At 43.7% G+C, this 15144-nt stretch overlaps 1 protein-coding gene across 1 annotated transcript in view; it reads left to right on the plus strand.

The window, feature by feature from the left end:
* Positions 1 to 8054, plus strand: part of LOC148040045 (UDP-glycosyltransferase 85A7-like) — a 29477-nt gene extending 21423 nt beyond the window's left edge. Inside the window, exon 2 of the mRNA XM_087696408.1 lies at positions 6569 to 8054. Coding sequence (XP_087552534.1) covers positions 6569 to 7524 — 956 coding nt within the window. The 3' untranslated portion in view covers positions 7525 to 8054. The remainder of the gene's footprint in view (positions 1 to 6568) is intronic.
* The last annotated feature ends 7090 nt before the right edge of the window (positions 8055 to 15144 follow it).

Here is a 15144-nt window from a genome sequence, read left to right on the forward strand (position 1 = left end):
TCCGTCTCAGTAGATGAAAGGGCTACCGTGGGCTGCTTCTTGCTACTCCATGAGATAACACCTGCACCCAAGGTAAAACAATAACCTGTAGTAGACCGCCTGTGGTCCACATCACCGGCCCAATCGGAGTCGCTCCAACCTGCAAGAACAAGATCTGAACCACCTGTGCCTGCTGGATAATGAATCCCTAAATCAGACGTCCCCCTCAAATACCAAAGTATCCTCTGAGCAGCCTGCCAATGCACCGTCTGAGGTTCACTCATGAACCCTGTCAAAAGCCCAACAGCAAAACAAAGATCAACATGAGTGTTGAGGAACCAAATCAATGATCCAATCAACTGACGATAGCGGGAAGCATCCACCATAGGAGAAGCTGAATGGGAAGTGGTCTTCCAGTTCGGATCCATAGGAGTAGAAAGGGTCCGACAATCCTCCATCGCAAAAGAAACCAAGAGCTCTTGTACATATCTCTGCTGAGAGATGAAGATCCCCCTCTGAGACTGATAAATCTCATGGCCCAAAAAGAAATGGAGTAGACCCAAGTCCGTCATCTCGAACGTCCGATGTAAAGCTGCCTTCGTCTCTTGGACCTTCTGTGCATGATTACCTGTGACAATCAAATCATCAACATACAACACAAAAAGCACACAACCAGCCTCGGAAGTGTGTACATAAAGCTGCGGATCGGCCTTAGAATGCCGATATCCCAACTGTGACTGAAGGAACGAATCAATCTTCTCGTTCCATGCACGCGGAGCCTGCTTGAGGCCATACAAGGCCTTCTTCAACTTGTAGGCTTTCCCATTTGAAGACCCAAAGCGAGGAGGCTGCTCTACGTAGATCTCCTCCTACAGATCACCATTGAGGAAGGCCGACTTCACATCCAATTGGTAGACAGGCCATCTCCTATGGTTAGCCAAGGCAAGAACAGCTCGAATAGTCGCCATACGAGCAGCGGGGGCAAAAGTATCATGACAATCAATCCCTGGGCGCTGTGCAAAACCTTTAGCAACAAGGCGAGCCTTGTGCTTGTCCAAAGAACCATCGCTAAGGTACTTGGTCTTGAAGACCCATTTGACGCCAATCACCTTCTTATTCGGGGGGTGTGGCACGAGTGACCAAGTGCCATTCCTCTCAATAGCCTCCAACTCGGCTTCCATAGCTTTCTTCCATGGTGCGGACTGTAAAGCTTTCTTCACGGAGGTGGGCTCTCGATCCTGCATAACACGGATCATCAAACAATAGTTAGAGCAAACAAGCTCCGTAGAATGTGCCTGGTGCCTCCGCGACCGCCGTGGACCATCCTGCGGTCCCCACTCCTCAAGGACCCCCTCGATCCCTGAATCACGGAGTGTGTCACGGGCCCAACGAGGAGGCCGGACCTCTTCTCGTCTCTCCCCATCAGCTGAAGACTCTGGGATATCCACCGGCGGTAACTCCTCGAGGGTGATCGGTGGAACAGTAGACTCTGTGTCAGAAACAGAATCTGAATCAAAAGACGCGGACTCCAAAGGAATTGTAGCGGGAGCCCAACTCTCCCCTGGATCTCCAAGAACGGGATGCTCCTCACCTGCAAGTATGGCCGGAACCTCCACAAACCGCACATCTCTACTGGTGTACACATCCCGCTTAACGGGATCATACAAATGATAGCCTTGGGACTGGGAGCTGTAGCCAACAAATACCTGTCTTCGGGAAGCTGCTTCAAATTTATCACGATGAGCCTTGGGAATGTGGACATAGGCATCACACCCAAAGATCCTAAAATAAGAAACATCGGGCTTAGTCCCAAAGTAAGCCTCAAAAGGTGTCATCCCATCAACGGCCGAAGTGGGGGATCGGTTAAGGATGTGGACTGCAGTAGCCACAGCCTCGGCCCATAGAAACTGAGGTGTCTGTCGGTGCTCCATCATGGTGCGCGCCATCTCGATCACGCTTTGGTTCTTCCGTTCAAGAATGCCATTTTCTTGAGGAGTGTTGGTATTAGCAAACTCCTGGTAAATACCTTTATCTGCACAAAAACGAGCAAACTCATTAGAAACAAATTCACCACCCTTGTCGGATCGCAAGGTCTTCAATCTCCGGCCGGATCGGTTCTCCTCAAAGAGAAGCCAATCCTTGAACTGGGAGAAAGCTTTTGACTTCAATGCCAAGAAATGGGCCCATGTCATCCTGCTGTAGTCATCTACGATCAACATGAAGTACGAGCTCCCTCGCAAGGACTCGTTCCTCATAGGGCCACAAAGATCCGTAGATACAAGCTCCATTGGTGAAGTAGACCGCCGCGAAGCTTTGTGGGGAATGGCATCCCTATGCTGTTTCCCACGAATGCAGGAGACACATGGCTGCTGGCTCACAACTATGTCCGGTAACCCTCGAACAAGCTGTCCATGTGACGCCCTCCGAAGAGAATCATAGTTGAGGTGACCAAACCGAGCATGCCATAACTCTGACTGTGTCTGAGAGGTAAGAAGAAGAGTAGAGAGAGCGGTAGAAGACTTCAGTTTGTAGATGCCGTTCTCCTCATATCCTGATGAGAGAACCTTCCTTGACCCACGATCAAGGATTGTCAAACTCCACCATAAGGCCAAGGGAACAAATCTTATGAACTGACAATAGATGATACCCTAAACGTGGTACATGCAAGACCTCTGAGGTATGGGTACCACCACGTCCATCTGGAATAAGCTGCATCTCACCCCGTCCGGCAATAGACATTGAAGAGCTATCTCCAATGAGAATCTGCCCACGCGAAGGTCGCAACTGGGCAACACCATCTAATGAAGGAGTCATGTGCCGAGAGGCACCATTGTCAACAATCCACTCTCGAGTCTGGGGAGCTGTTATCGCAGCATCAGAAGCATTTGGTGTAGAGTCCTCAATGACAGCTAGATGAAGAAATGCAGCTGATGAGGGTGTAGCCACCGCTCCAGAATCCTTCGTGTCCTTCTTGTTGGTGTCCTTCTTGTCTTTGTCAGGGCAATCCTTCTTCCAATGGCCAGTCTTTCCACAAATATGGCATGTGGATTCTTTGTCCTTGTCCTTGTCCTTCTTTGACTTGTTATCCCCCTTCTTCTTCTTTTGGTCCTTCCCCTTCTTCTGAGAGGCTTGACCTGTCAGTGCCTCCGACTTGGAAGCATTTTGTCCATTCAGTTGTTCCTCTTGGTCCAAGACCATAGGAACCAACTCTTCCCACAGAAGAGTGGACTCCCGCCCCGAAGCAATGAGGGCGGAGTAGAAAGCACCGAATCGTGGCGGCATCTGGGACAAGAGTGTGATCGCCATGTCTTCGGAGAAAATCGGCTTCCCTGCATTTTGAACCTACATGTGAAGCTGTCTAAGCTTGTTGATGTGCTCCCGCAACGAAGAAGACTTGTTCACGGACAAGGTCCGCATCTGTACCTCTAAAGAAACCCGCTTCATAAGGGTCATCCGCTCGATGTGAGCTATCACGGTTGTAGTACAAGACAGAAAAAGAAAGGAACGAATCCTGGCATTCAGTTTGTCCCAGTGAGACTGTGCCTTGGCCAACTCCGCACGAGCATCGGAAGAGAGTTTGGACTCATCTCTCACCGAGGGCCGGTCGATCTCCTCCTGTACAAGCTCCGCCAAATCGTAGGACTCAAGGATGGCCAACATCATTACACGCCAGATGCGGTAGTTGTCGCTATCGAGCTTCTGATCTGCGGGAAGAGCCGGTAAGATAGGCACCTTCCGGTCCATAATCGTTTGGAACTCCAAGTCAATCTCTGTAGACATCTTCACCTGTAATGTCTTCACAAACGCAAAAGCAGCCCCCTTTCATTGTGAAAACGCAGCTTGCTAGGGCTCTTCCGCGTCCCGAAACTTCTTCACCTGCCGGAGGCGATGAAAAAGCAAAACCTGCACTTGAAAGCTGAAAACTGAAACTTTCTCCTTGTCAAACAGCAGTAAACAGCAGCAAATCCACCACCTGGACTCCTTTCCCGCGCGCCCACGCTCGCTTCAGCCTTGTTCCGAGGCGCAGCCCTCCTGCCTGCCCTCAAACGCTGAAAACACAGCATTGTGTCACGATGGAAACTCCTCTTCAGGTTGGTTCTGCACTCAGTCAGCCCTTCTACACTGCTCTGATACCATGTCAGAGTGCAGCGGTGCGGAAGCGTAGGACTGAGAGAGAGAGAACGTAGAGAGAGAGAAGAGAGAGAAAGAGACAGTGGAAGATGAAGATCTGCTGTATAAAGTGTGCTGTATACAAAGATATGCAGATATATACACGGGCGCAGTGCGCTGGACTGCGTGTCTCCACCTCGACGATGCAACCTGCTGTTCACCTCGAAGTCCGCTGCAGTCTGCACTGTCTCCTGTCTGAAATCTGCGAACAGAGACGGAATCTGCGCGAGCCACCAGCCTGTAATCTGCAAGCAGAAGAATGTGTACAGAAGACTGAAAACTCGGCTATAAATAGCCAAAAATCTGGGTGCCAGAATATGCAGGTCAGTTTAATGCAGCTGACTGTACTGCAGCAGGTCGGACCGCCACGTGGCAGTCCGACTGTGGCAGTCCGACTGTACAGTCCGACTGGACTGTGGACTGTGCAGTCCGACCAGGCCAATGATCTCTAACATAGTGCTGTAAAGGGCATGCCTTATGCATGAGTTTGTGAATCTTTGATGTATGCCACGGTTGCAACTCGCCTTGACATTGCTCATGCAGTGGGAGTTGTTAGTAGATTCATGTCTAACCCTGGTAAGTCACATTGGGAAGTAGCGAAATGTATCTTCAGATACTTAAAAGGTACACAAGAGAAGTGTATATGCTATGGAAAGGGTACACTAGAGTTGCAGGGATTTTGTGATTCGGACATGGCAGGAGATCTTGACACCAGGAAATCTACTAGTGGGTATGACTTTACTTTGGCTGGTGGGGCTATCTCTTGGTGTTCACGGTTGCAGAAAATTATGGCACTGAGTACTATGGAGGCTGAATATATTTCAGCCACAGAAGCTTCCAAGGAAGCTATTTGGCTTGGCCATTTGGTTAAGGATTTTGGTCTTTCTTTACGTACTCCAATGCTTTGTTGTGATAGCTAGAGTGCAGTATGTCTGGCTAAGAATGCCATGTTTCATGCACGTACCAAACACATAGATGTTTGGTACCACTTCATTCGAGAGGTCTTGGATGATGGTCTTGTCACATTGACTAAGGTCAAAACCCAAGATAACCTTGCAGATGTTCCACTAAGAGTCTTGCAAAGGCTCAGCATGAGCATTGCATCCAATTAGTGGGAGTTGGTTAGCTTAAAGGTACCACTTCGGGCCTTTAAGTGGGAGGTTGTTGGGTGTAAAGTCCTTATGTCTCCGTGTATAAAGTTATACGGGTGTGAACGCACCCTTATTTGTACCCTAACATATAAATACATTTTATTCTTTGTGTACCGGTACGATCTGGTGCACTCACCTTGGGATTCACTCTCTCCCACACTCTACACTGCTGCTCATACTTCTGATCTGCACTTCTATTGGGCACTCTCCCCTTCACGAGTAAGTGACAGCCTCTTCTCTTCAAGGTATGCACAAGCTATAAAAGGTCTGAACAGAATTCTCTCCAGGCTTTGACGATGATCACTACAAAATCTGGCCTCCAAGGCTCTGCCAATCCTATCACTCCGATCAAATAGAACACCATCTCATGCTAGGCTTCGAGGCCTTGCCAACTGCATTGTAATCTGCTGCTATGTAGAGATAAAAAGCTTCGTCCAAAGCTTCCTTTATGGAAGAATTCCTCAAGCAATCAGCTTCAGCAGTAAGGCATTGCTCTAGCAATCAGCTTCAGCAGTAAGAATTCCTCAAGCAATCAGCTTCAGCAGTAAGGCATTGCTCTAGCAATCAGGATCTATAATTCATTGTGCCAAGTCAGAATCAACTACCCATGAGCTGGACCCCTCAATGGCAACATTTGGTGGCATTTGCTTTAGATGGTGTTCATCCTAAATATTTTAAACAGTGCATATCCTTGATGTACCCATGAGATTTCTACTTGTATTGTTAAAATCAGTTTATCTTAGTACATTTCAGTCCTATTGATCATTTTGTTATGCCAGTGAGCAACTGTCGCTGCAAACTAGTAGAACTGAATACCTACAGTGGCTTTCATAAGAAGGAACTGAAGATCCTTACTTTCAGAAGTTTTGTATGCCCATTATGAGATTGAGCCCTTCTATGTCTGCAGACTTTATTTTGATTGCAGTCTTTGCTCTTTGTGGGAAACTAGTTAATGATAAATTCAAAATCACATGGGTCTAAATGGTTCCTATGATCAACAAGGAAACCTTTGCTGTTGTGTTTTGTGTGATACCAAGAGAACATCTCAGGTACAAAAACTGTCTTGTTTACAGTCTAGGCATGTCTCTATCAATAGTTCATTATTTAAAAATTGCTAAAGTTTCTTTAAGCTGCTCTTTTATGTCCACATGTTTTCATTTAAAATGGATCTTGCTTCTTGTTTCCTTCCAAATGACAAAGAACCACTCGTAAGTTTGGAACAGTGTACTCGTGTACTTATTGATTTACTTTTTCTTTTCCTTGCATAGATGCTGACCAGGAGACATTAATTGACATAATCCCTGGTCTTGGACCATTTCGTCTAGCTGATTATATGTATGACCTATTACATCATCCCATCGCTTCTCCAATTTTTCAATTTCTCCTAGAAGCTTTTGCACGTCCAAAAGAAGCTCAAAGGGTGATTGTGCACTCGTTCTATGAGTTGGAGAAAAGTGTTGTTGATGCATTGCGAGCTGAAGGTCTCCCAATAGACCCCATTGGCCCCTTGCTACCTGTTAACCAAGGCAATATCAACAAAGCACCGCATAAAAAGTTGACATCTACAAGTTTTCTTGATGAAGATACTGGTTGCTTGGAGTGGCTAGATTTGCAGCCAAATGCATCTGTCATATATGCATCTTTTGGGAGCCATACAGGAATATCTGCAGAGGAGATTCAGGAGTTAGCACTTGGTCTGGAGGACAGCCAGATACCTTTTTTACTGGTTATCCGGCCTGATTTGCTAGTAGGGGGTTCAATTACCAATGTTTTGCCAGAGGGTTTTCAGACGAGGACCAAGGGAACTGGTTACATTGCAACATGGGCACCACAGCTGGCAGTTCTAGCACATCCTGCAGTGGGTGGATTTCTCTCGCATTGTGGTTGGAACTCCATAGTGGAGGCCATGTGGATGGGCGTTCCTATAATCGGTTGCCCAAGGGAGTCTGAGCAAAACTCGAACTTGAAGTGCCTTAGAGAGTGGAACGTGGCCATTTCACTTGATACAAAGAATGGTAGAGTACAAGTCAAAAGGGACTTGGTAATGAAAGCTGTGAGGACTTTGATGCAAGGAGAAGAAGGGCAATTGGTGAAAAGGAAGATGCTGGAGCTCAAACGGGCAGCCAGACAGTCAATAGAAAGGGGGCAATCTCGGGCCAACTTGGAAAAACTTTGTGCAGACATAGTCCAAATGAGTTCAGGCAAACGTCCAAACTTTCTCTGAGCAAAGAGTATTGTAAATTCTATATCAAAAGCAAAATCAGCAAAGGTGTACAAGAAGCATTGCTTAGCCTGCCAAAGCCCAGTAAGCTCAGAATTCTGCTTGCCTGATACTCAACATTCCCATGAAACTGTTTCTAACAGGAGATGAAATCTCTAGATCAGTACCTTCAACAGAGTGGACAGGCTTCTTCAATGGAGTTCTTTGAATCAGTATAGAGAAGCAGTAAACACCGGACTTTAAAAACACTAGGTTCTTCCACGTGAAATGATTCCCCAAGCAGGGTGTGAACCCTTTTGTCTTCTTCCTCAAGTGTTAAGTGGTCTCAAAATCAACATATTGATCTTTTAAAAGCACCTCTCTCTCTCTCTCTCTCTATTGTCTCCATCCTGCTTTGTTATCACTAAAACAAATGCTTGTAAGACAAGACCTTTAAACTAATTTGATTATCACTTGATATTAAATCAAAAGCAAGCACTTGTGAGTGAGGCATGTGCGTGCGCGCACACAGAGGATTGGATTATCTTGGCTCATTCAATTGGAAAGAGTTTTTTACTAGTGCAACTAATCGTTGTAGATTGAAATTGAGCATAGAATACTTTAAAGCTTCAAACTTCTAGGGCTTTAGGAGGCAATCTGATACAAAGGCATGTGTAGGTACACAGGTCAAGGCTATTCCCTCGCATGTAGCCTCACCTTGACATAATGATGTTGTATCTAAAGATGCTTTATATATCCATAACATATGGGGTTTCATTCAATTGAGAAAGCACTCTATCTATCAATATATAATTGTCGGTCCTAATGGTCATTTCTAAAAGATGGCACTATGCCTTTGTGAACAATGTAACTTATGCAATTTGTGTTTGCTTGCTCATGGGTGAGATGCCTTTTAATGATACTCTTTGGCACTATTATGCTCATCTTTTTTGCAGCCTAAAACAAAAAAATGAACTATCATTGTTATACTATTCGTTATGCAACAATGGATAATAAACTAAGATGACCTCTCTGCTTTAAATTGCAAGGTTGCCCAATCAGATTACACCTGATCTTTGTTGATCAAAATGCATAGCTCTTCCAACTATATTGAATAAGAATAGTGAAATGACTTCTATCAACAAATACATAAAGTTACAAGACTTGTGCACAACATCTAGAATACACACGTGTAATGTAGACAAAGGTTGTAGTGTAGTTGGAGAGCTAGTGCATGGATTTAATGTTACTTTTTCTTTAAATGTATATTTTTTTGTAAAATCCATGGGAGGTTGTCACATCTTCAAACAAGTGAATAGGCCGTTCCTTAAACGGCTCAAGTTGTACTTTATAAACTTCTAAAGTGGCCATTAAACAATATCATAAAATCCTTACAGTATATCTCCTTTAGGAAATATGTTAGACAATATCATAAGATCCTTATATTATTTCTCCTTGTATATCAAACTTCCTTTTTATATTTTAACCTAGCATTTGAACATCCAACTTCTAATGTTCTCAAGTATCTTCACCATGATCATTTAGGTGGTAATAAATGATTGCTCTATTGGGCTCCATGACATTTTTAAAAGTCCACATGAAGAGCATTTAGATACTCAAATGTGTGGTAGCTAGATCGAGTAGATCATAAGTATTTTAATGAGGTGTGAGAACTTTTGATGGTCTTATGATCTAGCTCCCTTGATAATCTTAAAGCTACCTCTTATGCAACCTCAAGAACACAATATTGAGAAGAGAAGGAAGCAATAGCAGAGGAAGGGAAGCTTCTTTGAGCTCTCTCACTCTCTTTTTACTTTACTCACACACAATCTCTCTCTCAAGCTATGGCTATGGTGGAAAGAAAAGAATATTGTAAAAATAAGAGCTCTTAACTTTGCACTTACAACATTAAGTTCTCTATTCAATCTTACATATTATATGCATATGGTTTCTTTTTGGATAGGTATTCTCAACACCTTTTTTTCTCTCTAGTTGTCTTACTATACCCAATCTTTAGACTAGGGCTTCATGACTTGCTTGTAAGACTTTAAAATGTATGCACAATATTCTTTAATTTAGCTCTAGGGATATTAATGCATGTAGATTTGTTGTACATTTTAGTTTTGCTTGTAGGTTTATATTAGATGCACAATGGTGAGTTGGGCGCTTGGATTGTACAATAAGCATTCTTCATATGGTGTAAATATTTTAGAAGCCACCTCTAAATGTTGTGGACCAATCATCAGGCCAAGAATTAAATAGATACATGGTTTAAAGAGGCATTGGGACATGACTATCTCCAAGGATTGATATGTTATTTTTGGTCTCTTGCTATTTCTAAATTTGTTGACCATCAATTATTATTGTAACTATTACTATTTTGGTAGTTCTTGAAAATGATGCTTTGAGTAGCTCCTCGTACCTTTGGTATCTTTTTTGGTCTTTTAGACTTCATCAATTGCTATTCTTTAATGATTAATATTATTTATAGGTGGTTTTTTTGGTAGTTATAGAAAACAATAATGTTTTCCCCATACCACCCTAGATGTGGAATGTTGGGATTTGAGTGGTGGAGTTTGATGGAGAAATGGTGATTGTTGATGTTGAGTAGTTTATGTTGAAAGATGAGCAACGGACTTTCTTGCTAGATGAGAATTAAAGGTCATAAAATTATGAGAATTAGATGTCCCCAACACTTCAAGTCACTTGAAAGTAGATAATAAGGAGATGACATCAACAACTCATTGGAATGAGCTTACAATCAAGTAAATGATAATGGAAGCAAATAGTTGAATAGTAGTAGAAGTGACTAGACATACTCAAGAAGATAATGCATTGATTCAAGATCAATGCTAGAATGAGTACAACACACATGTTTACTGTCTTATAATGCTTATACAATCCCCCATACAATGCATTGAGACTAGCTCAATATATAGAACATTGAATGTGGCAAACTACTTTGTTGTTTGAAATTTGCATATAAGTAAATGTTGATTATTTATTAGGTGGAGTAAAATTTGGTTAATCCGAGTGGTGAGGACATAGATTATGAGTAGGGGACAACTTCTTAGAAGACATCAACTTGTTTCGATAGTTGGATTATTCAAGATTTGTCGTGGAAGTTAGATGTATCTTACAGTCCCTTGAAATGTAGGAAAAGTACACAGTTGAGAAAAATTAGGCCTAGAATATTGGAGTTCTTTGAGCATTCATGTGTAAAATGGTGGATCAAGATAGAATATCTTATGCCATATCATCTCATGGTAATTTGGTCTCCATTTGCAAGTCCTAATACTTTATCGTCTGAAGTATCTATTGTCCCCAAACGTACTTGTATAGACATTTTTTTTCCTATGCATAGGTAATTCATGTGCATATATACTTTGTTTTATACCAATAATTATTTAGGAATACTTGGCATTGGTACTTATTTTCTGTCACCATTATCAAGAACTACCTTCTATAGGTAATTTTATTTTATTTAGAACTACCTATAAGGATAGTTTTACAACACATCCATCCTCTCTCCCCTAGTACAAAAGTGTACTTGTACACACCAAGCTTGTTCTTGAAGATGGTGAACTTATTTGATAGTGTATCTCAATGTGTTTGGTTCTAGCTCGCAAGTGATTGTTAGTAAGATAGATACTTAACAGATTATCACAGAAGACTTAAGTTGCCTTCAAATTAGTATATCAATATTTGTAAGCATTCTTCTTAACCATATAATCTCACAAGTGACATTAACTACTCCTCCATATTCAGATTCAGCAGATGAAAATATAATTGTGGGTTGCATCTTACTTGACCAACTAATTATGCCACTTTTTAGTGAGTAGTAATATCTTGAAGTAGACATTCTATCCCTTATATTCCTAGACCAATCAACATCAGTGTATCCAAATAACTTCAAGGTGGAAGTAGAGTAACAATGCAATCCAAAATCAAAAGTGGCTTTAACATATCTAAGTGTTCGCTTGGCTACAATCTTGTGAGTTTTCTTTGGTTCATGCATGAACTGGTTGACAATACTTACAACAAAGATAAGATTAGGGAACCAACTAATTACCTATATAGATTGACATCTATAGGTTTAAATCCATCATATTTCACAAGCTTAAGAGATTGACTTCCATTGGAGTAGAGGCTAGTATATAGGACTATATATTAATAAACCTAATCACACAAGACATCATTAGCATATGTTGACAAGGAAAGCTATGATTTGCATCCTGTAGAGGCAACTGCCAAGACCCACGGACTGCTTATTGTTCAAGCATTTCAAGCGAGCACTAATGGCTACCTCTCACATAGCCGACACACTATTCCTCCCTATGAGTGTAGTGAGCTTACCTTGATGCGTGATTGAGTTGCTTCCTCTCTCAAGCACTCTGATAGCTCCACGATTCGTGATGCAAGCTCAAGCATCCTCAAGCCTCTTCCTCCAAGCTCCATCCTCCATAGCCACACACGAGATGAGAGAAGAGAGGAGAAGGAGGAGGGTTTCTCCTCCAAGATCCCTCACCCTCACATACTCACCCCCTCACTCACTCACACTCCCTCCCTCAAGTACTCACAAGCAAGTAAGAGAAGAGAAGAAGAGAATAAGAAGAGCTCACTTTGCCACACACCAAAAGAATGAGCATTCATTCACTTTTTGAACTTTATATACAAAAACCCTAAATCCCTTATGGGCGGTCATCCCCTCATTCCCTTTTTCTTACATGGTCGAGCCATTGCCTAGGCCCTTTTTCCCATTGTCTTTCTTTCTTTCTAGCTTAGTCCTACCACCCGTTCATCGTTACAAATTGCACAGGAGGGAGCTTGGCACTCTTTTACAGAGGTTTTGGCTGCGCCTTTATATTTAAAGGTGCGCCTTCTTACTCGGCTTCTTGCGGCTTCCATGGTTGCATCTTGTACTTCCTAGAGGCCCACTCTCTTGAAGGGTGCCTTTTTTTTTTCCACCTTGCGCTTTTCCTCTTGATACCTTGTTTTTCGCTTCCTTCACTTGCGTAAACATTACCCCCCTCCTAGTTGAGTGCCAATCCCATGGCATTGCTGGGCGGTGAGTTGGACGGTGTTATGGGCATAGCTAGGTGGCTTTTTGAGTTTGTATACAAGCTGAGTTGGAAGGTGTGTTGGAGGGATTTATGGAGCTAGAAGGCCCTTGAGTTGGATATGAGTCCTGGTGTTGGAGGGATTTATGGAATTGAAAGGCCCTTGCGTTGGATATGATCCCTAGTGTTGGAGGGATTTATGGAACTGGAAGGCCCTTGCATTGGATATGATCCCTGGTGTTGGAGGGATTTATGAAATTGAAAGGCCCTTGAGTTTGGAATGAGCCTTGGTGCTGAAGGGATTTATGGACTTGAAATTGAAGATAAAGTTGGACGAATCCCTACGTGGAGAGAGGCTGATGGGCGGATCCATCTTTAAAATTGAATATGGTGTTAGATGGATTTGTCTCTTGGCCCTTGCGGTTGCCTTCACTTGCGCTGTTCCAAATGAGCTTCTTCATTCACATTCTGATTGGGGCTGCCTCAGTGTGCCCCTGCTTTGTTTTGCCTACATGGCGGCTCGCTAGGTCCTTCACTTGCTTCTTGCTCTTTGCTTCCCATTCCCTTGCCTTCTTTTTCATGTCTTCCAAGCCCTCACTTTGCCTTTGTGACAAGGCCACTATCACCGGCTCCTACCTTTTCCATTTTTGTACAAGATCATGTTTTTCTTCTGTTAGGCGCACGATCTCCTTTTCTAGTGTTCTTCGTTCTTCCCTTTGTCTTTGCATTCCACGTTCTACTTCTTCTCTCTCTTTTTTCTATTCTTCTTGCTCTTGTGCTCTCTTTGCTTCTAGTGCGGTGAGCTCTTCCATGCCCTCTTGGAGTTTTCTCACCTGTGCTGCTTTGAGCTTTGCTGCTTGCTGTTGTAGAACCAGGAGTTTGTATTCCCTATGTATTGCGACTAGCTCCTAGTTCTCTTCCTCTAGCCTTTTTTGCCACTATTCTTCGTTGTCTTCCTTGGCCCTTAGCTCCGCTTTCAGCCCATGGATTTCTTTTCGTTGTAAGGCCACTTGGCGGGTCTTTTCTAGCTAGAAGGCATTTGACATTTCCCTTTTCGTTTCCAACTTCACCACTGCTACTCTCTTCTCCTCCTTTTCCCTTTCCAATTGAGTGTAGAACTTCGTGACATGCTCATCTTGGCCAACGGGCTGTGGCTCCGTGGTAGTAGTATCTATTCTTGGTCACTTGGGCCCCTGTTGAGATTCGGCATCTACAACTACTGGTTTTTTCACTCCTGTCGTTGAGGTTCCCGCACTAAAGGTGGGCATTGGGATATGTGCCTTATCGACCAAGAACTGCACCCATGCCATGAGGTTGTTGGCGTCCACCTTAGTTGGGGTGCCTGGCATTGCCGGGATGGTTGGGGTATTTGGCAAGAGGGTAGGGTGGGTCAGGTGGAGTGTGGCCTTGCCCTTTCCTTCTAGGATGGGTGGAGGTAATTCTTCTGATGCTTGGCCATTGGTTCTTGGCGTGTCATGTCTTGATGGGCTCATTGTTGCTAGTTCCTCTTGCATGCACTGCTGTTCTATGGACATGTGCACAACTTGTGCCAGGTCCTCCTCTTCTTTCCTTCTCAACTTCTCCTCTCTTGTTTGATAGCTTTTCTTTTGCACTCTTCCTCGGCTCTTTTTGACGCAGTCTTGGCTTTTAGTAGATCATCTTCCTTCTTTCTCTTCCTCTCTTCCTCCTGCTTCTTCTATGTCGTCTTCTTTTTAGGTATCTTCGCCTTCTTCTTGCTAGATCACGCTTCTTGCTCTCCCTCTTCTTCACTCACCATCCTCTCACTTGATTGTTCTTTGTTGTGATGAGGAGGTGACCTCTTAGGCATTTCGTCTGATCCCTCTTCTTCGTCTTGCGCCTCTTTTATCGCCTCTTGGATAAGGGAAATCAAGACTCCTCCATACCCTATGAATGAGGCCTTGGTTGAGGGCTTCTTCTTGTTAGTTTTCTTTGATGCTGGGGATTCTCCATCCGCTGGTCTACTTTCAAGGTCTAGTGTCTTGGCTAATTGATCTATGGTTTTTCTGACATAGCCATTCCAATCCACTTCATGCAGCAACTGAGCTGCCACGCTCTCCAGCACAAGCACACTAATCTTATGCATGAGCGAATTGTATCTTAGGCTGGAGAAGAGGCAGCCTGACCTCTGTGTTGGGGATGTTCTGGATACTTATGCCATCATTCATTAAGACACTTTCCTTCCTCATCCCCAGCATGGCATATACATATTTTTTATGCCTCTTCTTCACCTTTGGTTCCAACCCCAATGCCTTTTCCACTAAGGCCTTGCTGAGCGGGACCTACACCTGCTTGATTCCTTCTTTGCTTGCCAATGACACTATCCCACTCTCCTTATCAATGTCATACGCCCTCAGAAATTCCACACGCCTAGTGTGGTCACAAGCTCTTGTCCGAACTTTTCGATATACATGGCGAGGTTGCACTGGTCCACAATCTTCCTAATGCTTCCTTGTTGGTCACTACCCCTTCGATGTTGTGGATGCTCCTAAACCTGTGCTGGTTGTATGCCCAATTATCGAGGGAGAGGTCGTACTTTGCTCTTTCCTCTTCCATACGTGAAGGG

The sequence above is a fragment of the Lygodium microphyllum genome, chromosome 2, assembly GCF_053477565.2.
Source record: "Lygodium microphyllum isolate KBCC chromosome 2, Lygodium_microphyllum_v1.1.10, whole genome shotgun sequence".
Classification (NCBI taxonomy): Eukaryota; Viridiplantae; Streptophyta; class Polypodiopsida; order Schizaeales; family Lygodiaceae; genus Lygodium; species Lygodium microphyllum.